A 23,468-nucleotide genomic window follows, 5' to 3' on the forward strand; every position below is an offset into this window, starting at 1 on the left:
GCTTTTAAGTTTAATTAGGTCCCATCTGTTTATTTTTGTTTCCTTTGCCTTAAGAGACAGATCCAAAAAATATTGTTGCAGTTCATGTCAGAGTGTTCTGCCTATGTTTTCTTCTAGGAGTTTTATGTTTTCTGGTCTTATATTTATGTCTTTAATCCATTTTGAGTTTATTTTAATATATGGTTTAAGAAAATGTTTCAGTTTTATTCTTTTAATGTAGCTGTCCAGATTTCCAGCACTACTTATTAAAGAGATTGTCTTTCCCCCATTGTATATCCTTGCCTCCTTTGTTGAAGATTAATTGACCATAAGTGCGTGGGTTTATTTCTGGACTCTCTACTCTGTTCCATTGATCTATGTGCTGTTTTTGTGCCTGTATCATACTGTTTTGATGACTGTCTCTTTATACTATAGTTTGAAATCAAGGAGTATGGTACCTCCAGCTCTGTTCTTCTTTCTTCAGATTGCTTTGGCTATTTGCACTCTTTTATGTTTCCATACAAATGTTAGAATTATTTGTTACAGCTCTGTGAAAAATGCCATTAATATTTTGATAGGAATTGCATTGAATGTATAGATTGCCTTGGGTACTATGGCCATTTTAGCAATATTAATTCTGCCAGTCTATGAACACTGTATATCTTTCCATCTGTGTCATCTTCAATTTCTTTCATCAGTGGCTTATGGTTTTCCAAATACAGGTCTTTTACCTCCTTAGTTAGATTTCTTCCTAGATATTTTATTCTTTTTGATGTAATTCTAAATGGGATTGTTTTCTTAATTTCTCTTTTGTTAATTCATTGTTAGTGTAAAGAAATGCAACAAATTTCTGTATATTGATTTTGTATCCTGCACTTAACAAAATGGCAGTAAGTACATACCTACCAATAATTACTTTAAATATAATTGTACTAAATGCTGCAATCAAAAGAAACAGAATGGCTGAATGGATAAAACAACAAGACCCATATATATATATACTGCCTACAAGAGACTTACTTCAGATCTAAAGACACATGCAGACTGAAAGTGAGGGAATCAGAAAAGGTATTCCATGCAAATGGAAATCAAAAGAAAGCTGAGGTAGCAATACTTATGTCAGACAAGAGAGACTTCAAAACAAAGACTGTAAGACAAAGGACATTATATAATGATTAAGGGATCAATCCAAGAAGATGCAACATTTGTAAATATATATGCATTTAACATAGGAACACCTAAATACATAAAGCAAATATTAACAGACATAAGGGGAGAAATGGACAGTAACACAATAATAGTAGGAGACTTTAACACCTCACTTACATCAATGGACTTACCATCCAGACAGAAAATCATTAAGGAAAGACTGGTCTTAAGTGACACATAGGACCAGATGGAATTAATAGAAGTAAATATAGAACATTCCACACCAAAACAACAGAATACACATTGTTTCAGGTGCCCTGTAACATCTCCAGGGTAGATCACATGGTAGGCCACCAAACAAATCTCAGTAAATTTAAGAAAATTGAAATCATATCCAACATCTTTTCTGACTAGAATGCTATGAGACTAGGAATCAACTACAAGAAAAAAAGTACAGAAAACAGAAATATGTCAAGGCTAAACAATATACTGCTAAACAACCAATGGATCACTGAAGAAATAAATTAGGAAATTAAAAAAATACCTGTAGGCAAATGAAAGCAAAATGCAATGAACCAAAATCAATGAGACAAAGCAAAAGCAGTACTATGAGGGAAGTTTTTTAGTGATACAAGCTTACCTCAGGAAACAAGAAAAATCTCAAATAAACAACCTAATCTTACACCTAAAGTAACTAAAAAAAGAAAAAACAAAACCTAAAGTTAGTAGAAGCAAAGAAATAATAAAGATCAGAGCAGAAATAAATGAAATAGAGACTAAAAAGGTAGATTAATGAAGATAAGAGGTAGTTCTTTGAGAAAGATAAAGAAAATTGATAAACCTTTAGCCAGACTCATCAAGAAAAAGAGAGAACCCAAATCAATAAAATCAGAAATGGAAAAGAAGCTACAACCAACACCACAGAAATTCAAAGGATCATAAGATTACTGCAAACTATATGCCAGTAAAATGGACAACGTGGAAGAAATGTACAAATTCCTAGAAATGTGCACTCTCCTAAGACTGAACCAGGAAGAAACAGAAAACATGAACAGACCAATTGCCAGTAATGATATTGAATCAGTAATAATATTTTTAAAAACTACCAACAAAAAATGTCCAGGACCAGATGGCTTCACAGGTAAATTCACCAAACATTTAGAGAACAGTTAACACCTGTTCCTATGATAATAAATGACCATATATATGCATCTTTCCCTGAATTCTTTTCTGTTTATTTGTCTGTCCTTATGCCTATTCCACACTGTCTTAACTAATGCACTTCTCAGTAAGTCTTGAAAACATTGTGTGTAAATCAGCCAACTTTGGTCCTCTTTTCCAGAATAGCTTTACTATTCTGGGACCATTTTATTTCCATGTAAATTGGAGAACAGGCATGTGAATGTAGGGACTTTGATTCGAATTGTGTTGTATTCATACGTCAATTTGGGGGGAATTACTTTTCTCACCAATATTAAGTCTGCCAATCTGTGCACATTGTGTATCTCTCCACTTATTCAGATCTTCTTTAGTTCTTCTATAGATTTCTTGTTTTGATAGTGTTTAAAAATTTTATTTAACAATTGTATCATTTATTTAACAATTGTATACAATTGTATCACAATTGTATTAACAATTGTATAACAATTAACAAATAAAATTTAACAAATTTTATTTAACAATTTCATACTAACAATAGTATAAAAATTACAGTGGACTTTTCTGAATTCTAGTGCTGATTAGAAGTGCTGAGAGTGGCCTTCTTTGCTTTGTTCTTATTTTTAGGGGGATAGTTTTCTGACTTTCACCATTAAATATGATATTAGATAATAAGCTTTTTTCAAAAATAGATGCCCTTTACCATATTGAGGAAATTTCCTTCTATTTCTAGTTAACTAAGAGTTTTTTTAAATTGAATAAATTTAAGTGTAATATTGTAAGCTTAAGTTGTACAGTGTGTTACTGTGATACATTTATATATTGTTATATGATTGCTGATGTAGTGATATTTATTACATTACATAATTACAGTACAATATTAGTATCTATATTCATTATATTGTGCATTAGATCTCTATGGCTTATTTATTGCTCGATACAAGTGTGTACCCTTAAATACCATCACTCTTACTCCTCTGCCTCCACAACCTCTGGTAACCAGTACTTTACTCTGTTTTTCACAGGTTTAAACATTCCACATGTAAGTGATATCACACAGTTCTTGTCTTTCTCTGTTTGACTTATCTCGCTAGCATAATGTGCTCAAGATTCACATATGTTGTTGAAAATGGGAGGATAGCTTCCATTTTCATGGCAGAATAACATTCCATTGTGTATGTGTACCAAATTTTTTTATCCATTAATCCATTGATGGGCATTTGGGTTGTTTCCATATCTTGGTTTTTGTAAATAGCCAAGATTTATTGTGATAAATGCATATATCTCTTTGAAATTCTGTTTTCATTTCCTTTGGGTATATACCCAGAACTGGAATTGCTGGATCATATGGTAGGTCTATTTTTAATTTTTTGAGGAACCTCCATATTGTTTTCCATAGTGGACCAATTGGTTGGACCTATTTACGTTCCCACCAACAGTGTATAAGGCTTCCTTTTTCACCACATCCTTGCCAGCACCTGTTGTCTCTTGTCTTCTTCGTGATAGCCATTCTGACAGGTGTGAAGTGGTATCTCATAGTGGTTTTGATTACCATTTCTTGATGATTAGTGATGTTGAGCATCTTTTCATGTGCCTGTTGGCCATCTGTATGTCTTTAGAAAAATGTGTATTTAGTTCTTCTGCCCCTTTTTAAATTGGAGTGTTTTTTTGTTGTTGTTAACAAATTGAGTAAGTTCTTTATATAGTTTGAATATTAACCCCTTATCTGATATATGGTTTGCAAAAATTTTCTCCCATCATGTAGGGTTTTTTTTCTATTTTGATAATTGTTTCTTTTGAGGTGCAGAAGTTTTTGAGTTTGATGTCCCATTTGTTGTTTTTTCTTTTGTTGTTTGTCCATTTGGCATCACACTCCAAAATTTATACCCAAGACTAGTATCAATGAGGTTTTTCCCTACATTTTTTTCTAGGAGTTTCATGGTATCAGACCTTATGTTTAAGTCTTTGATCCACTTTGAGTTAATTTTTCTGGGTAATGTGGGATAGTAGTCATTGTCATTGTTTTGCATGTGTTTCTCTAGTTTTCCCAGTTGTTGAAGAGAGTATCCTTTCCTCATTGGTTATTCCTGACTCCCTTGTCGAATACTAGTTGACCATATATGCCGTGGTTTAGTTTTGGGCTTTCTATTCCGTTTAATTGGTTTACATGTCTATTTTTGTCCCAGTACCATACTGGTGTTTGTTTGTTTGTTTTATTATATAAGTTTCAGGTGTACAGCACTATAATTCAACATCTGTATACACTACATAGTGATCAGCACCACAAGTCTACTTACCATCCATCACCATATAGTTGACTCCCTTCACCTGTTTCTCTTACCTCCGAACCCCCTTCCCTTCTGGTAACCACTAATCTGATTTCTGCATCTAAGAGGTTTTTTGGTTTTATTTTGTTGGCTTTTTTGTGTGTGTGGTTTTTTGTTTGTTTGTTCATTTGTTTGTTTTGTTTTTAGATTTCAGATATGAATGAAATCATATGGTATCTGTCTTCCTTCATTTGACTTATTTCACTTAGCATAATACCTTCAAGGTCCATCCATGTCGCAAAAGGCAAGATTTCATTATTTTTATGGATGAGCAAGTATTCCACTGTGTATGTATACTAGGTCTTCTTTGTCCATTCATCCATCAGTGGACACTTAGGTTGTTTCCACATCTTGGCTGTTATAAATAATGCTGCAATAAGCATAGGAGGGCATATATTTTTCCTAACTAGTGTTTTTGTATTTTTTGGATGAATACCCAGAAGTGGAATAGCTAGGTTGTACGGCAATTCTTAATCTTTTGAGTAATCACCATTGTTTTTCATAGTGGCTGTACTGATTTACAGTCCCACTAACAGTGTACTAGGGTTCCCTTTTTCCATATCCTCTCCAACGTTTGTTATTTTTTCTTTTTTATAATAGTTATTCTAACAGGTGTGAGGTGATATCTCATTGTTGTTTGATTTGCATTTCCCTAATAATTAGTTATGTTGATTATCTTTTCATGTGCCTGTTGGCCATCTATATGTTTTCTTTGGAAAAATGTCTGTTCAGTTTCTGTGCCCGGTTTTTAGTCAGGTTGTTATTACTTTGTTATTGAGTTGTATAAGCTCTTTATGTATTTTGGATATTAAGCCCTTATCAGTTATATGATTTGCAAATATATTTTCATTCAGTAAGTTGCTTTTTCATTTTGAGATGGTTTTCTTTGCTGTGAAGAAGAATTTTAGCTTGATGTAGTCCCGTTTGTTTATTTTGCTTTTGTTTCTCTTGCCTTTGGAGTGGATTCCACAAAAACCTTACTGAGACTGATATCAGTGAGATTATTGCCTATTTTTTCTTCTAGGAATTTTATGGATTCATGTTTTATATTCAGATTAATCCATTTTGTGTTCATTTTTGTGTATGGTGTAAGGTATTGGTCTAGTTTCTTTCTTTTGCATGTGACTGTACAGCTTTCCCAACAGCAGTTGTTGAAGAGACTCTCCTTTCTCTATTGTATATTCTTTGTTCCCTCATTGTAAGTTTATTGTCTGCGTATGTATGGGTTTACTTTTGTACTCTCAGTTCTGGTCCATTGATCTGTGAGTCTGTTTTTGTGCTAGTACCATCCTGTTTTGCTTATTGTGGCTTTGTAGGAAACAAAATATACTGTTTTGATTACTGTAGCTTTGTAGGAAACAGTCATCCCTTGATATCTACAGGGGATTGGTTCTAGGACCCTTAAGGTATACCAAAATCCATGGATGTTCAAATCCCTTTTATAAAATGCCATATAACCTACCCACATACTCCCATATACTTTAAATCATCTCTAGGTTACTTATAATACCTAATACAATGTAAATGATATGTAAATAGTTGTAAATAAAATGTAAATGCTATGTAAATAGTTGCCAGAATGCAGCAAATTTAAGTTTTGCTTTTTGGAACTTTCTGGATTTTTTTCTGAATATGTTCGATCTAAGGTTGGTCGAATGCATGGATTGAGCACCCACAGATATGGAGGACCAGCTGTAATTTGAAATCAAGGAGTATGATACTTTCAGCTTTGTTCTTCTTTCTCAAAATTGATTTGACTGTTGGGGATCTTTTGTGCTTTCACACACACTTAGTTTTTATTACTATGGCTTTGTCAGAAGCATGATACCCCCAGTTTTGTTTTGTTTTTTTTTTTTCTTCTCAGAATCACAATTTGGAGTCTTGAGTATCCACACAGATTTTAGGATTGTTTTCTCTATTACTGTGAGAAATACCTTTGGCATTTTTACAGGGATTATGTTGAATCTGTAGGTGGCTTTGGGTACTATAGCCATTTTAACAATATTAATTCTTCCAATCCATGAACATGGGGTATCTTTCCATTTCTTCATGTCTTCTTTGATTTCCTTCAGCAGAGTTTTGTGGTTTTCATTATGCAGATCTTTCGCTTTCTTGGTTAAAATTATTCCTAAATATTTTATTGTTTTTCATGCTATTGTGAATGGGATGGTTTTTTTTTTTAATTTCTCTGTCAGACGCTTCATTATTAATGTAAAGGAATGTGATTGATTTCTGTATGTTGATTTCGTATCTTGCCACTTTACTGAAATCATTGGTTAATTCAAAGTTTTTTGACTGGTTCTTTGAGATTTTCTGTATGTAGGATCATATCATTAGCAAATAACCACAGTTTTACTTCTTCTCTTTTTATTTGGATGACTTTAATTTTTTTTTTGTCTTGACCAGTTGCTCTAGCTAGGTCTTCCAGTACTAAACTGAATAGGCATATTGAGAGAGGACGTTATTGCCGTGTTCTTGATCTTAGGGGAAATGCTTTCAGTTTCTCTCCATTAAGTATAATCTTAGCTGAGAATTCTTAATGAAGAATTAATGTTGAATATTGCCAAGTATTTCTGTGTCTATTGAGCTGATCATATGAATTTTCTGTTTTTATTCTATTATTATTATTATTTTTGTGTGTGTGTGGTACGTGGGCCTCTCACTGTTGTGGCCTCTCCCATTGTGGAGCACAGGCTCCAGATGTGCAGGCTCAGCGGCTGTGGCTCACGGGCCCAGCCTCTCCGCGGCATGTGGGATCTTCCCAGACCGGGGCATGAATCCGTGTCCCGTGCATCGGCAGGCGGACTCTCAACCACTGCGCCACCAGGGAAGCACTTATTCTATTATTAATATGATACGTTTCATTCATTGGTTTTTGAGTGCTAACCCAGCCATCATGCAGTCCTGAAATTAGCCTCACTTGGGTTATTTAATATATATAAATTTATATGTATATATATAAATTTAAAATTTGCCAATGTTTTGTTCAGGATTATGGCACTTATTTTAACAAGGGAATTGTCTGTAGTTTTATCTTTTCTTGCAATCTTTTCTTCTGGTTTTGGTGTCAGGGTAATTCTGGACTCATAAAATGAGTTGGAACGTGCTCCCTTACCCCTGCTTTCTGAAAGAATTTGTTTAATATTGGTATTATTCCTATTTATTTATTGTGGAAGAGCACTTAAGAGGAGATTTACCCCTGTAAATCTAAGCCCCTAGAAGTTTTGTAGTTTGGATTTTAGTTTTAGGCTTATGACCCATTTGAGTTATTATTTTTTTGTGTGTGTGTGAGAAAGGTGTAGGGTCAGTGTCTAGAGTCATTATTTTCCTTGTGAATGCCCAAGTTGTTCCAACACCATTTATTGATAATTCTCCATTGAGTTGCATTTACTCCATTAACAAAGGTTTTGTTATCTCTATGTAGTTCTGTTTCTGGGGTCTCCATTTTGTTCTAAGCTCGTTGTCTATTCTTTTGTGCATACTACACTGCCACTATTATAGTTTTTATTAAGTTTTGAAGCTGGGTATTTTTGGTCCTTCAATTTTCCTCCTCCTCTTCCTCCTCCTCTTCCTCTTCTGCCTCTTCTTTTTCTTCTTCCTTCTCTTCCTCAGCATTAGGTTGTCTACTCTGAGTCTTTTGCCTTTCCATATAAACTTTAGAATCAGTTTGACTATGTCCACAAAATAATTGCTGGGTTTTTTTTATTGTAATTGCACTGAATCTCTACATCAAGTTGTGAGGAACTGACATTTTAACAATATTTAATCTTCCTATCCATGAACATGGACTATCTCTCCATTTATTTATACCTTCTCTGATTTTCTTCATCAAGTTTTGTAGTTTTTCTCATATTGATCCTGTAAAATTTTGTTAGGACTATCCCCAAGTACTTCATTGTTTTGGTGCTAATGCAAATGGTATTGTGTTTTTTATTTCAAATTTTTATTTTTCATTGTTGGTATAAAGGAAAACAATTTCCAGCAACCTTGCTATAATTGTTTATTAGTCACAGGAGGCTTTTACTGTTATTGTTCTTTGGCTAATTATTTGGTATTTTCTTTACATAGGCAGTCATGTAATCTATGGATAAAAATAGTTTTTGTTTCTTTCCCACCTGTATATTTTCACTTCATTTTCTAGTCTTATTGCATTAGCTAGGACTTCCAGTAAGATGCTGAAGGGAGTGGTGAGAGGGGGCATCCTTGCCTTGTTTCTTTTTTAGGAGGAAAGCTTATAGTTTCTCACCATAACTGTGATATTAGCCACAGATTTTTTTCTAGATGTTACCAAATTGAAGAAGTTCTCTCTATTCCTAGTTTGCTAACATTTTGTATAAGTGCGTTTGGATTTCGTCAAGTGCTTTTTCTACAGCAATTTTTATGGTCACTGATTTTTATTCTTCAGCCTGTCAGTATGATGGATTATATTAATGGATGCTTGCATAATAAACCAGCCTTGCATACTTGTGATAAATCCCATTTGGTTGTAGTATATAATTATTTTTGCACATTGTTGGATTCAATTTCCTAATTTTTTGTTGAGGATTTTTGCATCTATGTTTATGAGATCTATTTATTGATTGATTGATCTGTAGATTTATTGATGAGGTCTACAGATTTATTGATATGTAATGTTACTTTGTCTGGGCTTGATATTAGGCTAATACTGACCTCATAGAATGAGTTAGGAAGCATCACATATCAGTGCTGGGAGAGTAATATGGCTGCGATTCCATGGCATAAAAGCAGTAGAAGCTCCATGTTTAATGCTACTCCTGGATTCTGTCCTCAGTGCTTTTTCTCTTGACTGATTTTAATTTGTATCGTTTCCATATAATAAACCATAACTGTGAGTATAACAGCTTTCAGTGAGTTCTGTGAGTTCTTCCAGTAAATTTTATAAAACCTGAGGGTGGTTTTGGGAATCCACTGAACTTGAGATTGGTGAAAGAAATGAGGACAGTCTTGGGGACTGTTCTCTCTAACTTTGCAGTGGGTCTAAACTCTACCCACCCTTTTTTCCCCCAGCTTTACTGAGGTATGATTAACAAAAACTGCATATATTTAAGGTGTACAGGTATACAATGTGATGTTTTCGTATATGTACACATTGTGAGATGATTCCTGCATCAAACCAGTTTACATATACATCATCTCACACAGTTATCATTTTTTGGTTTGGTGAAAATACTTCTACTTCTTAGCAAATTTCAAGTATGCAATACAGTATTGTTAACTGTAGTCATCAAGCTGTACATTAGATCCTGAGAAATAACTCATCTCATAAATGAAAGTTTGTACCCTTTTTTTTTTTTTTTTTTGGCGGTACGCGGGCCTCTCACTGTTGTGGCCTCTCCCATTGTGGAGCACAGGCTCCGGACGCACAGGCTCAGCGGCCATGGCTTATGGGCCCAGCCGCTCCGCGGCACGTGGGATCTTCCCGGACCGGGGCACGAACCCTCATCCCCTGCATCGGCAGGTGGACTCTCAACCACTGCGCCACCAGGGAAGCCCTGAAAGTTTGTACCCTTTGATCAGTGTCTCCCCTTTCCTCTCACCTTTCAGGCACTGGTAACTACCATTCTACACTCTGTTCTATTATTCAGTTTCTTTAAAAAGTTGTTTTATATGTTTTGCCCAGTTTTCTAGTTGAATAAGAATTAGTAAGGTACCAGTTACTCTGTTGTGACCTGAAGTAAAAATGGCACCTTAGTATTGTAATTGTTTAGAGATGCAAAAATCTGTAAATGTTGACAGCATGCGTATTTTTACCCCGCAAATAAAAAAATAAGCACAGCTCCTGACAAAGTTTATATTACTTCCATGATGTATTTTTACTTGTGCCTTCCACTCATTTATAGCAATGTGGACCTGATAGCTGTTGTAATCCTCGAACTTGTGTGCTGAAACCAAATACACAGTGTGATAGAGGCTCATGCTGCAACAACTGTCAAGTAAGATTTTAGTTTATTACTATCTTCTAAGTATATAATGAATTATGTCTTGGATACTTTAGAATACATAGACACTTAGCTGTTAAGTCAAAGTAAATGACCTTTCATGTAAAGAAAAAAATACTAAATCAGCATGATGTTTCTGATTTTATGAGTTATAGTTGGATGTTGAGGCCTCCTTATAATGCCATTATTCTCCCTAATGATGCTATTGTTTTTAAGTCTTTTTTTCTTTTACTCTAGTTCAACAGAATTCCTTTATTCTATTTTTAAAATGTCCTACTGTTTTTAAGTCTTGACTGAGAGCTATTACAGAATTTTTTGATACAGAAGATCACCACTAAAAGGGACTGTTTTCATTTATTTTATCCTTTTTTTTTTTTTTTTTTTTTTAATGGTACACGGGCCTCTCACTGTTGTGGCCTCTCCCGTTGCGGAGCACAGGCTCCGGACGCGCAGGCCCAGCGGCCATGGCTCACGGGCCTAGCCGCTCCGCGGCATGTGGGATCTTCCCGGAATGGGACACGAACCCATGTCCCCTGCATCGGCAGGTGGACTCTCAACCACTGCACCACCAGGGAAGCCCCCAATATTTATATTTTTGTGAATAAAAGTTATATTTTAGGTTGTAATGGGTATCTGTAAGTATGTAACTGAAAGATACAGCAATTTTCCATAAATGCATAAATAATGAAACTCACTAGATGTAACACTTTCCAAATGCTACGTGTTAGCACAAAATTTAAACTATGAATTTGTTATACAAAGATCATTTGACTTAAATGTCACATTTTAGCTTATATGGTGAAGATGTTGATTCCTGTCCCCTGTTTTACTTTTCAGCTCTTCCAACATATGTGTGACAGATTCGTCACATGAGAACCCCTCTATTGAACAATCTGCCACTGTTCTGTGTTCTTCACTATCCTTTGACTGATGTGGTTTTATGTTATTTTTCTCCTAGAATCTTATCGTGGTTAATTCTTACCTCCATAATCTTTTTAGTGTGAACTGGAAGTCATCAATTAAGAAGTATGAGATAAATGCCCAGTTAAGATTCTTTATATAAAATTTCAGAATAGTATACATGAAAGTGTTAATTAACCATAGGATAATTCAGGAGAAAAATTACAATTGGGTTCCTTCTTTTCTGAGACTTCAGTAGTTGACCTGCCTCTTTTAATCACTCTTTGGTTTCCCACTGTTCATTCTCAGTTATTTAGGTTTCACATTTTCATAGAATTACAGATATTGCATACTTAAAAACTATGGTTTGAATAAGTATATTTTATTTGGAAATTATCTAAATTTCATAATTTTTGCCCCAAAGGAATAATTATCCCAAGCTAAAAGCTACTTTTTCTCCCTTCTACCAAAGCACAAACAAAACTTGGGCTCTCATTATATCATATTTGTGTTATCCTTTTCCTTGTACATATGTCTTATCTCCTGTTTTGGTTGATAACATTCAATTTTTTTCAATATGATTATCATAAGGCTTTATAACAAGAAGATAGAGACATTAATGAATAAGTACATCATCAAACTATAAATAGAATTAGAGCAATTTAAAAATAAATATTGATGAACACAACAACCTTATATATAATGCTTTAATTTTTATGTTTTAATTTCTATTAGCTTATGCAAGCAGGTGCTGTATGTAGGCCCATTGCGCATCCTGAATGTGATGTTCCTGAGGTTTGTAATGGAAGCTCAGGAAGCTGTCCGGCTGATATAACTATACACAATGGACACAAATGTAAAGGAGGAAAAGCTTTTTGTTTTGATGGAGGCTGCCAAGATCTTGATGCACGTTGTGAGAGCATATATGGAAAAGGTATTGTATTGTAACATCTGTGTAGTTGGTGCTCAGTATTTTTATTAACATTACCAAGACAATGGACAATTATATATATTTAAATTCTTTATTCTGTTTAACTCTCTATTTTTAGTTTTTTGAGCTTATTAAGGTATAAATGAGAAAAATATGTTTAAGGTGTACAACGTAATGTTTTGATATACATATACGTTGTGAAGTAATTGCCACAGTCATCTACTTAACATACTCATTGCATATGTATACCCAGGAATAGGCTTACTGGATCATAAGGTAGTGCATTTAAATTTTTGAGAAGGCTGTCTACTGTTTTCCATAATGGCTGTACCAATTTTCATTCCCACCAACAGTATATAAAAGTTTCCTTTTCTCCACATCCTTGTTAATACTTATTATCTTTTTCTTTTTGATAACAGCTATCCTAAAAGCTGTGAGTTGTGGTTTTGATTTTCATTTCCCTGATGATTAGTGATGTTGAGCTCCTTTTCACGTATCTGATGGTCATTTGTATGTCTTTTATTTCAAGAAATGTCCATTTAGGTCCTGTGCTATTTTTATTTTTATTTATTTATTTATTTATTTATTTATTTATTTATTTATTTATTTGCGGTACGCAGGCCTCTCACCGCTGTGGCCTCTCCCGTTGCGGAGCACAGGCTCCGGACGCGCAGGCTCAGCGGCCATGGCTCACAGGCCTAGCCGCTCCGCGGCACGTGGGATCTTCCCGGACCGGGGCACGAACCTGTGTCCCGTGCATCGGCAGGCGGACTCTCAACCACTGCACCACCAGGGAAGCCCCTCCTGTGCTATATTTAGATCTCATTATTTGTCTTTTTTATTGAGCTGTATGAGTAACATATATTTTGGAGATTAATCCCTTATCAGATATATGGTTTACTAATATTTTCTCCCATTCTGTAGGTTTCATTTTTGCTTTGTTGATTGTTTCCTTTGCTGAGAAGTTTTTTAGTTTTATGCAGTCCCACTTATCTATTTTTGTCCAGTTTAGTTTCCAAGAGCTTTCTCCCTATGTTTTCTTCTAGTAGATTTGTAGTTTCAGGTAAGTTTAAGTCTCCTCAACCACCTGCTTTATTGAGATACAATTGGCATATAACATTGTGTAAGTTTTAGTTGTACAGCGTATTGATTTGGTACTTTTATATATTTCAGGATCATTACCTCCATAGTGTTAGCTAAACATCCGTTACGTCACATAATTACCATTTCTTTTTCATGGTGAGAACATTTAAGATCTACTGTCTTAGCAACTTGGCTAATTCTTGTCAAATATTAGTTTGAGAACCCCTCTATTGAATAATCTGAGAGTCTTAATGCATTTCTATGGCTTTATGGGAAGTTTACTATAACTAGTTGCTGGAGGAAGAAAAAATTAAGGCCTGGTACAGATGAGTCTGCTCTGTATTTGACACCATTTGGAAGTGGATTCCCTCCGCATAATTATAACCTCTCTCAGAGGTGTTTTTGAAAAATGATGTAGGAAAATTCTCTTATTGTGTAGAATCCTAGCAGTGTATGTGGTTTCCTACTTTGTCCGAAAGAGAGAAATTCAGAGGCAGTATTGATATTTGACAGTGACTAATCATGTGCAATTAATTAGGACTTGAAAAAAATAATATTAAAAAATTAATAACAAGAAGTTCTAGAGAAGGTGTATGTGGTTGTGCCTGTCAGGTAAAGCAGGGAATGTGAAGATTTTGTGTTGCATGTAAAGTTCAACACAGGGCATGCCACATAGAGGAGGCTATGTATAATCAGATAAATAACATTATCTGTCCTGTGAATGCTAGCATTTTTTCCCAGGTACCCTAGTACTTTCATAGCGAATCCACGTACAAAGAGTTTATGGCTGCAGGGATGGAGACCATGTGTGGGTTCAAAAATAGAATTTCCCTCAGCAAGATGATCTGATTACTTTTGTTGCTTGGTTAACAACCATGGGCTAAGTCAACAGCAATGGGCCAAAATTCAGATTCTGATATAGCACAATGCTGTGACAGACTGGCCAGCCACTGTGCCAACTTGATGACGTTAGATCTCTCCCAACATATAAAGGGCAGCAGTTTCCTCTCATTGGAATAGAGACATAACGTGGATATGGATTTACCTTTCAGATATCATATTTCTACTAGCAGCATTAACCACGAACTTTTAAAAATTGGGATATAATTATGTAAAGTGAACTTCATAGATCTGAAGTGTATATTTTGATGTAATCCTCACTTCAATTAAAGAGTAGAAAATTTTCATCAGCTCAGTAAGTTCTTTTCTATCTCTTTTCAGTTAGTTCCTTTAAGGCAATAATGGTTATCTTTCCTATTATCATATGTTAATTTTACCTGTTCTTGAACTTCATATAAATGAAGTATTTCATCATATGAGTATTCTACAGATAGTTTTTACATTCTCATATTTATGGACACTTGGATTGTTTCTAGGTTTCTTTTCTTTTATGAATAGAGGTGTTATGAGGCTTCATATATAAGTCTTTTTGTAAATATATGTTTCTGTTTCTCCTGAGTAAAGATTTTGGAGTGGAACTGCTGTCTTAAGAGTAGCTGTATGCTTAATTTTATGAGAAACCTGCTCACTGTTTTCTAAAGACATTATACTACTTCTTATCTCTACCAGCAACATGAGAACTTCAGTTGCTCCATGTTCTTGGTGACATTTGATGTTGTGAGTCTTTTTAATTTTAGTAAAATGTAAATGTAAATGTAAATGTAAAATGGTAGTTGATTCTGGCTTTAATTTGCATTTCTATCATGATTGATATCAAAGATGTTGAGCACATTATTTGCTGCTTATTGACTACATATATGATATATGGAATATATATATTTTCCGTTTGTAGTGTTCGTTCACATCTTTGCCCATTTTTAATTGGATTTTTGCCTTTTTATTATTTATATGTGTAATTTATACGTTCTATATTCAAATGCATTTTAAGATATAAGTATTGTATTTTTTCCCAATATGCAGTTTCCCATGTACATTTTTAATGGTGATTTTTGATAAGAAAACTTTAATTTTGAGGAAGTTTAGTTCATCAAATTTTTTCTATAGTTTTTCTAAGAAGTATTTGCCTACTCCAAAGTCATCCACATATTTTCCTGTTTTTCTCTGAGGTTTTGATTTAACTTTTATTTTTATTTATTTAAACTTTTCAAAAATTTTTATTGGAGTGTAGTTGATTTACAGCATTCTGTTAGTTTCACGTGTACTGTAGAGTGAATCTGTTATACGTATATGTATATCTACTCTTTTTTAGATTCTTTTCCCATATGTGCTATTACAGAGTATGGAGTAGAGTTCCTTGTGCTATTCAGTAGGTCCTTATTAGTTATCTACTTTATATATAGTAGTGTGTATATGTCTGTTCCAATCTTCCAGTTTATCCCTCCCCTGCCCCTTACCCCCTGGAAACCATAAGTTTATTTTCTACATCTGTAACTCTATTTCTGTTTTGTAGATAAATTCATTTGTAACCTCTTCCATATATAAGTGATATCATATGACATTTGTCTTTCTGTGTCTGACCCACTTCACTCAGTATGACAATCTCTAGGTCCATCTTTGTTGCTGGAAATGACATTATTTTGTTCTTTTTTATGGCTGAGTAATATTCCATTGTATATATGTGCCACATCTTCTTTATCCATTCCTCTGTTGATGGACATTTAGGTTGCTTCCATGTCCTGGCTATTGGCTATTGTGAATAGTATGCTGCAGTGAACATTGGGGTGCATGTATCTTTTTGAATTATGGTTTTCTCCAGATATATGCCCAGGACTGGTATTGCTGGATCATATGGTAGCTCTATTTTCAGTTTTTTAAGGAACCTCCATACTGTTCTCCGTAGTGGCTGTACCAGTTTTCATTCCCACCAACAGTGTAGGAGGGTTCCCTTTTCTCCAGACCCTCTCCAGCACTTATTGTTTGTAGATTTTTGATGATGGCCATTTTGACCTGTGTGTGGTGATACCTCATTGTAGTTTTGATTTGTATATCTATAATAATTACTGATATTGAGCATCTTTTCATGTGCTTTTTAACCATCTGTATGTCTTCTTTGGAGAAATGTCTATTTAGATCTTCCACCCATTTTTTGATTGGTTTTTTTTTTTTTTCTGATATTGAGCTGCCTGAGCTGTTTGTATATTTTAGAGATTAATCCCTTGTTGGTGGCTTCATTTGCAAATATTTTCTCCCATTCTGAGGGTTGTCTTTTACTTTTGTTTACCATTTCCTTTGCTGTGCAAAAGCTTTTAAGTTTAATTAGGTCCCATTTGTTTATTTTTGTTTTTATTTCCATTACTCTAGGAGGTGGATTGAAAAAGATCTTTCTGCGATTTATGTCAGAGAGTGTTCTCCCTGTGTTTTTCTCAAAAGTTTTATAGTATCCGGCCTTACGTTTAGGTCTTTAATACATTTTGAGTTTATTTTTGTGTATGGTGTTTGGGTGTGTTCTAATTTCATTCTTTTACATGTAGCTGTCCAGCTTTCTCAGCACCACTTATTGAAGAGACTGTCTTTTCTCCACTGTATATTCTTGCCTCGTTTGTTGTAGATTAGGTGAACATAAGTGTGTGGATTTATTTCTGGACTTTCTATCCTGTTCTATTGATCTATATATCTGTTCTTGTACCAGTACCACACTGTTTTGATGACTGTAGCTTTGTAGTATAGTCTGAAGTCAGGGAGCCTGATTCCTCCAGCTTTGTTTTTCTTTCTCAAGATTGCTTTGGCCATTCAGGGTCTTTCCTGTTTCCATACAAATTGTAAAATGTTTTGTTCTAATTCTGTGAAAAATGCCATCGGCAATTTGATAGGGATTGCATTGAACCTGTAGCTTGCTTTGGGTAGTATAGTCATTTTCACAATATTGATTCTTCCAATCCAAGAACATGGTATATCTCTCCATCTGTTTGTGTCGTATTCTATTTCTTTCATCAGTATCTTATAGTTTTTGGAGTACAGGTCTCTTGCCTCCTTAGGTAGGTTTATACCTAGGCAATTTGTTCTTTTTGATGCAATAGTAAATGGGATTGTTTCCTTGATTTCTCTTTCTGATCTTTCGTTGTTAGTGTATAGGTGTGCAACAGATTTCTTTATATTAATTTTGTATCCTGCAACTTTACCTAATTCATTGATGAGCTCTAGTAATTTTCTGGTAACATCTTTAGGGTTTTCTATGTATACTATCATGTCATCTGCAAACAGTGAGAGTTTTACTTCTTTTCCAAGTTGTGTTCCTTTTATTTCTTTTTCTTCTCTGATTGCTGTGGCTAGGACTTCCAAAACTATGTGGAATAAAAGTGGCGAGAGTGGACATCCTTGACTTGTTCCTGATCTTAGAGGAAATGCTTTCTGCTTTTCACCATGGAGGATGACGTTTGCTGTGGGTTTGTCATATATGGTCTTTATTATGTTGAGGTAGGTCCTCTCTCTCCCCATATTCTGGAGTATTTTTTTTTTTTATCATAAATCACTGTTGAATTTTGTCAAAAGTTCTTTCTGCATCTATTGAGATGATCATATGGTTTTTATTCTTCAATTTGTTGATGTGGTGTATCACATTGATTGATTTGCGGATATTGAAAAATCCTTTCATCCTTAGGGTAAATTCCACTTGATCATGGTGTATGATCCTTTTAATGTGTTGTTGGATTCTGTTTGCTAGTATTTTGTTGAGGATTTTTGTGTCTATGTTCATCAGTTATATGGGTCTGTAATTTTCTTTTTTTGTGATATCTTTGTCTGGTTTTGGTATCAGGATGATAGTGGCCTCGTACAATGAGCTTGGCAGTGTTCCTTCCTATGCAATTTTTTGGAAGAGTTTCAGAAGGGTAGGTGTTAACTCTTCTCTAAATGTTTGATAGAATTTGCCTGTGAAGTCATCTGGTCCTTGCCTTTTTTTTGTCGGAAGATTTTTTTTTTTCCAACAAAAGGTTTCACATATTTATTACTGAGCTACACAGTGAGCAGTGATGAGGAAAGATCAAGAAAAGAGGAGAGAGCCATTCCATTTTTCCCATCAAACACAGGCAGCTGTTCCAGACACTAGTGATGTTCTGATACGTTAAGATGCAATTGACCTTGATCACATAAATGTGTGACACGTCACGTGCGGTTCCTTATAGACCCAGCTTAGTTCTTCTCCAGTGTCTTCTCTTGGAGTTGTATCTGATTTTATTACCAGTTTTTATTCGAATTCATTGGGGAATGGGACGATTCTGCTTTCATTTTTGGCCAGGAATTGCTTGATCCTGAAAGTCTTGTGAGAAGACATGGCGAGGAGCAAATTCAACCACACATAGGATGGCAGACAAGAGAAAAGAGGAGGAAGTGAGTGGAAGGACATATTTAGAAGGCCTGTTGGAAGATTTTTAATCACAGTTTCAATTTCAGTACTTGTGGTTAGTCTGTTCATATTTTTTATTTCTTCCTGGTTCAATCTTGGAAGGTTGTATCTTTCTAAGAATTTGTCCATTTCTTCTAGGTTGTCCATTTTATTGGGCTATGGTTAGTTGCTTGTAGTAGCCTCTTATGATCCTTTGTATTCTGTGGTGTACGACTTCTCCTTTTTCATTTTTAATTTTATTGACTTGAGTCCTCTCCCCTTTTTCTTTATGAGTCTGGCTAAAGGCTTATCAATTTTGCTTATCTTTTCAAAGAACCAGCTTTCAGTTTCATTGGTCTTTGCTATTGTTTTTTTTTGTCTCTATTTCATTTATTTCTGCTCTGATATTTATGATTTCTTTCCTTCTACTAACTTTGGGTTTTGTTTCTTCTTCTTTATCTAGTTGCTTTAGGTATAAGGTTAGGTTGTTTATTTGAGATTTTTCTTATTTCTTGAGGTGAGATTGTATTGCTGTAAACTTCCTTCTTAGAAGTGCTTTTGCTGCCTTCCATAGGTTTTGGATGGTCGTGTTTTTGTTGTCTCTAGGTATTTTTAGATTTCCTCTTTGATTTCTTCAGTGGTCCATCGATTGCTTAGTAACATTGTTTAGCCTCCATGTGTTTGTGGTTTTTATAATTTCTTTTCCTGTATTTAATCTCTAATCTCATAGCATTGTGGTCAGGAAGCATACTTGATATTATTTCAATTTTCTTTAATTTACCAAGGCTTGATTTGTGACTCAAGATCTGATTATCCTGGAGAATGTTCCATGTGCACTTGAGAAGAAAGTGTATACTGCTGCTTTCAGATGGAATGTCCTGTAAATATCAGTTAATCTCTCTGAACTAATGTTTCATTTAACGCTTGTGCTTTCTTATTAATATTCTGTCTGGATGATCTGTCCTTCGGTGTAAGTGCGATGTTAAAGTCCCCCATAATTATTGTGTTACTGTCGATTTTCCCTTTTATGGCTTAACATTTGCGTTATATATTGAGGTGCATGTTAGGTGCATCTGTATTTACAACTGTTACATCTTCTTCAATTGATACCTTGATCATTATGTAGTGTCCTTCCTTGTCTCTTGTAACAGTCTTTATTTTAAAGTCTATTTTGTCTGATATGAGTACTGCTACTCCAGCTTTCTTTTTATTTCCATTTGCCCTTCACTTTCAGTCTGTGTGTGTCCCTAGGTCTGAAATGGCTCTCTGGTAGACAGCATATATATGGGTCTTGTTTTTGTATTTATTCAGCCAGTCTGTGTCTTTTGGTTGTAGCGTTTAATTCATTTACATTTAAGGTAATTATCAATATGTATGTTTTTATTGCCATTTTCTTAATTGTTTTGTGTTTGTTTTTGTCGGTCTCTTTTCTTCCCTTCCTCTTTTGTTCTCTTCTCTTGTGTTCCCACTTAGAGAAGTTCCTTTAGCATTTGTTGTAAAGCTGGTTTGATGGTGCTGAATTCTCTTAGCTTTTGCTTGTCTGCAAAGCTTTTGATTTCTCCATCAAATCTAATGAGAGCCTTGCTACATAGAGTATTCTTGGTTGTAAGGTTTTTCCCTTTCATCACTTTAAAGATATCATGCCACTCCCTTTTGGCCTGCAGGTTATCAGCTGAAAAATCAGCTGATAACCTTATGGGGATTCCCTTGTGTGCTATCTGTTGCTTTTCCCTTGCTGCTTTTAATATTTTTTTCTTTGTATTTAATTTTTGTTAGTTTGATTAATATGTGTCTTGATGTGTTTCTCCTTGGGTTTATCCTGTGTGGGACTCTGCACTTCCTGGACTTGGGTGACTATTTCCTTTCCCACGTTAGGGAAGTTTTCAACTGTAATCTCTTCAAATATTTTGTCAGTCCCTTTCTCTTTCTCCTCTTCTTCGGGGACCCCTATAATTTGAATGTTCTTGCAATTAATGTTGTCCCAGAGGTCTCTGAGACTGTCCTTCTTTTAATTGTTTTTTCTTTATTCTGTTCTGCAGCAGTGATTTCCACCATTCTGTCTTACAGCTCACTTATCTGTTCTTCTGCCTCAGTAATTTTGCTATTGATTCCTTCTAGTGTATTTTTCATTTCAGTTATTGTATTGTTCACCACTGTTTGTTTGTTCTTTAGTTCTTCTAGGTCCTTGTTAAGCATTTCTTGTATCTTCTTGACCTGTGCCTCCATTCTTTTTCCGAGATCTTGGATCATCTTTACTATCATTATTCTGAATTCTTTTTCTGCTAGATTGCCTATTTCCTCTTCATTTAGGAGAGGCTTTTACCTTACTTCTTCATCTGCAACATATTTCTCTGTGATCTCATTTTATCTAACTTACTGTGTTCGAAGTCTCCTTTCTACAGGCTGCAGGATCGTAGCTCCTCTTGCTTCTGGTGTCTGCCCCCTGGTGGTGGAGGTTGGTCCAGGGGCTTGTGTAGGCTTCCTGATGGGAGGGACTGGTGCCTGTTCTCTGGTGGGTGGAGCTGGGTCTTGTCCCTCTGGTGGGCAGGTCCTTGTCCAGGGGTGTGTTTTGGGATGTCCAGGAGCTTAGTATGACTTTAGACAGCCTGTCTGCTGGTGGGGGGGCTGTATTCCTGTCTTGCTGGTTGTTTGGCCTGAGTAGTTCTAGCACTGGAGCTTGCAGGTTGTTGGGTGGGGCTGGGTCTTGGTGCCAAGATGGGAATCTCCAGGAGAGGTCATGCCAATTAATATTCCTGGGCGGTCCTGCAGCCATAAGTCAGTGCTTCCCCCCTGGGGGCTTGGGTTTGACCCCTGTTTGGAGAACTAAAGTCCTGAAAGCTGTGCTGTGCAACCAAATAAACAAAATAAAACAGAGAAACTAAAACCAAGAAAAACCATAAAAACAATCCAAAAAAAATCCCCAATGAAAACAAAAAAAAACCCAATTAAACAACCAAACAAAAAAACCAAAACAATAAATAATAAACTAAGAAAACAAACAACAACAACAAAAAAAAAACCCCAAAACAAAAAATACCCCAGAAAATTTTTTAAAAAAGAAATAAAACAACAACAACAACAACAAAATTCTCTGGGGCCTCTGATACCAGTGTCCTTGCCCACATGGTGAGCTACAGCCAACCTCCACCTCCCCAGGAGACACTCCAAGACCTCTAGGTAGGTCTTTGGACCCGCTGTGGGCACTGTGGAGGCAGCTCAGACTTTGACCTGGCCCAGCTCCTGCATGTACGTGCCCACAAAGTCCACAGCTGCTAAAGCTGGATCCGTCTCAGCCGTGGGAGCGCTCATTGTCCCTTCAGATGTTCTATAGGTGCTGGGTTTACCAAGCTGATCGTGGTGGTTAATCCGTGGCTTGTGCAGCTGCAAGGAGAGATTTCAGTTCTTCTTAGTTGCACAGCCCCTGGGGCTCAGCTTTGGTTTCGGCCCCACCTCTGCATGTGGGCTACCTCAGGCATCTGCTCACTGCCCAGGCGAGTGGGAGCGAAGGCAGCAACTGGGGGCATGCTGGCCTGTTTCGGCGGGAGGGGGTGGGGCAGCGACTGACTGTGGCGTGCGTGCTCACTCAGGTGGGAGGGGGATAAGGTGGAAACAACTGGGGCACGCATGCTCACTCTGGTTGGAGCCCCTCCTAGTGCCTGTGGTGGCATGGGCTGGCGTGTGGGGAGAGAGGCTGTGATGGCAGACCCGCCCTTCATGCATCACTCAACAGTGGCTCCTCACTTCTGTGGTGGTCCAGGCTTCTTCCAAGAGCATTCCCAGTTGCAGAGCTCCTCACTTCTGTCCCCTCAGGCTGTCTCCGAGCAGCCAACAGCCCTCCTCTCCCTGGGTCTGCTCTCCAAACCCCATGTTCCGGCACTGGCAGACACCCGTTTCACCCTGGGGCTTGCAGGCTGTGGCATGGACCATCTGTGTAAATCTCGCTCTGTCTTGCCTGCCACAGACTGGTTGCTGCACTTTCCTCTGATAGCCCTCGCATCTCCCCTTCTATCTCAGCTAATTGCCCTGCCAGTGAGGGGGCTTCTCCAGTTGCGGGAACCTCTCCTCTCCTTCAACTCCTCCCAGGAGAGCAGGTCCCATCCCGTTTCCTCTTTTCTTTTTCTTCCTTCTCTCTCTTTCATCCTACCTGGTTATGCGGGGATCTTTTCTTGTCCTTTTAGGCGTCTGAGGTCCTCTGCTAGTGTTCAGCAGGTGCTTTGTGTGAATTGTTCCATTTGTAGATGTATTCTTGATATATTTGTGAGGAGAGCTGAGCTCCAGTTCCTCCTATTCCACCATCTTCACCTTGAACCTAACTTTTCTTTTAAATCATTATTTCTTGGAAAGATTATTATTTTTGCATTCCATTGATTTGCTATCTCTGTTTAAAATGAGTTGATAATATAATATAGTTCCATTTCTAGATTTCTTCTGCATCAATCTGTTTATCCTTATGCTATTAATTACTGTAGTTTATAGTAAACCTTTATATATTAGGTAATATAAGTCATTCAACTTCATTTATTCTTTTTCAATACTGCTTTGGATTTTCTGAGTCCTTTTCATCTCCATATAAATTTTAACATCAGCTTGCCAATTTCTAAAAACAAAAAATTGCCTCCTAGAATTTTGATTGAGGTTGTGTCAGATTTATAGATGAATTCTGGATTATTAATATCTTAACAATATTGTGTTTTGCAACC

General features: G+C 36.1%; 1 protein-coding gene across 1 annotated transcript in view; it reads left to right on the forward strand.

Moving 5' to 3' along the window:
- ADAM32 (ADAM metallopeptidase domain 32) overlaps positions 1-23,468 on the forward strand; it is a gene marked incomplete at its 3' end in the record, with an annotated part of 166,323 nt that overhangs the window by 78,305 nt on the left and 64,550 nt on the right. The window contains exons 13-14 of the mRNA XM_082680384.1: positions 10,475-10,567; positions 12,209-12,407. Of these exons, the coding sequence (XP_082536510.1) occupies positions 10,475-10,567; positions 12,209-12,407 (292 nt within the window). The remainder of the gene's footprint in view (positions 1-10,474; positions 10,568-12,208; positions 12,408-23,468) is intronic.

Source organism: Grampus griseus (genome assembly GCF_964374135.1).
Source record: "Grampus griseus genome assembly, chromosome: 21".
In the NCBI taxonomy this organism is placed as follows: domain Eukaryota; kingdom Metazoa; phylum Chordata; class Mammalia; order Artiodactyla; family Delphinidae; genus Grampus; species Grampus griseus.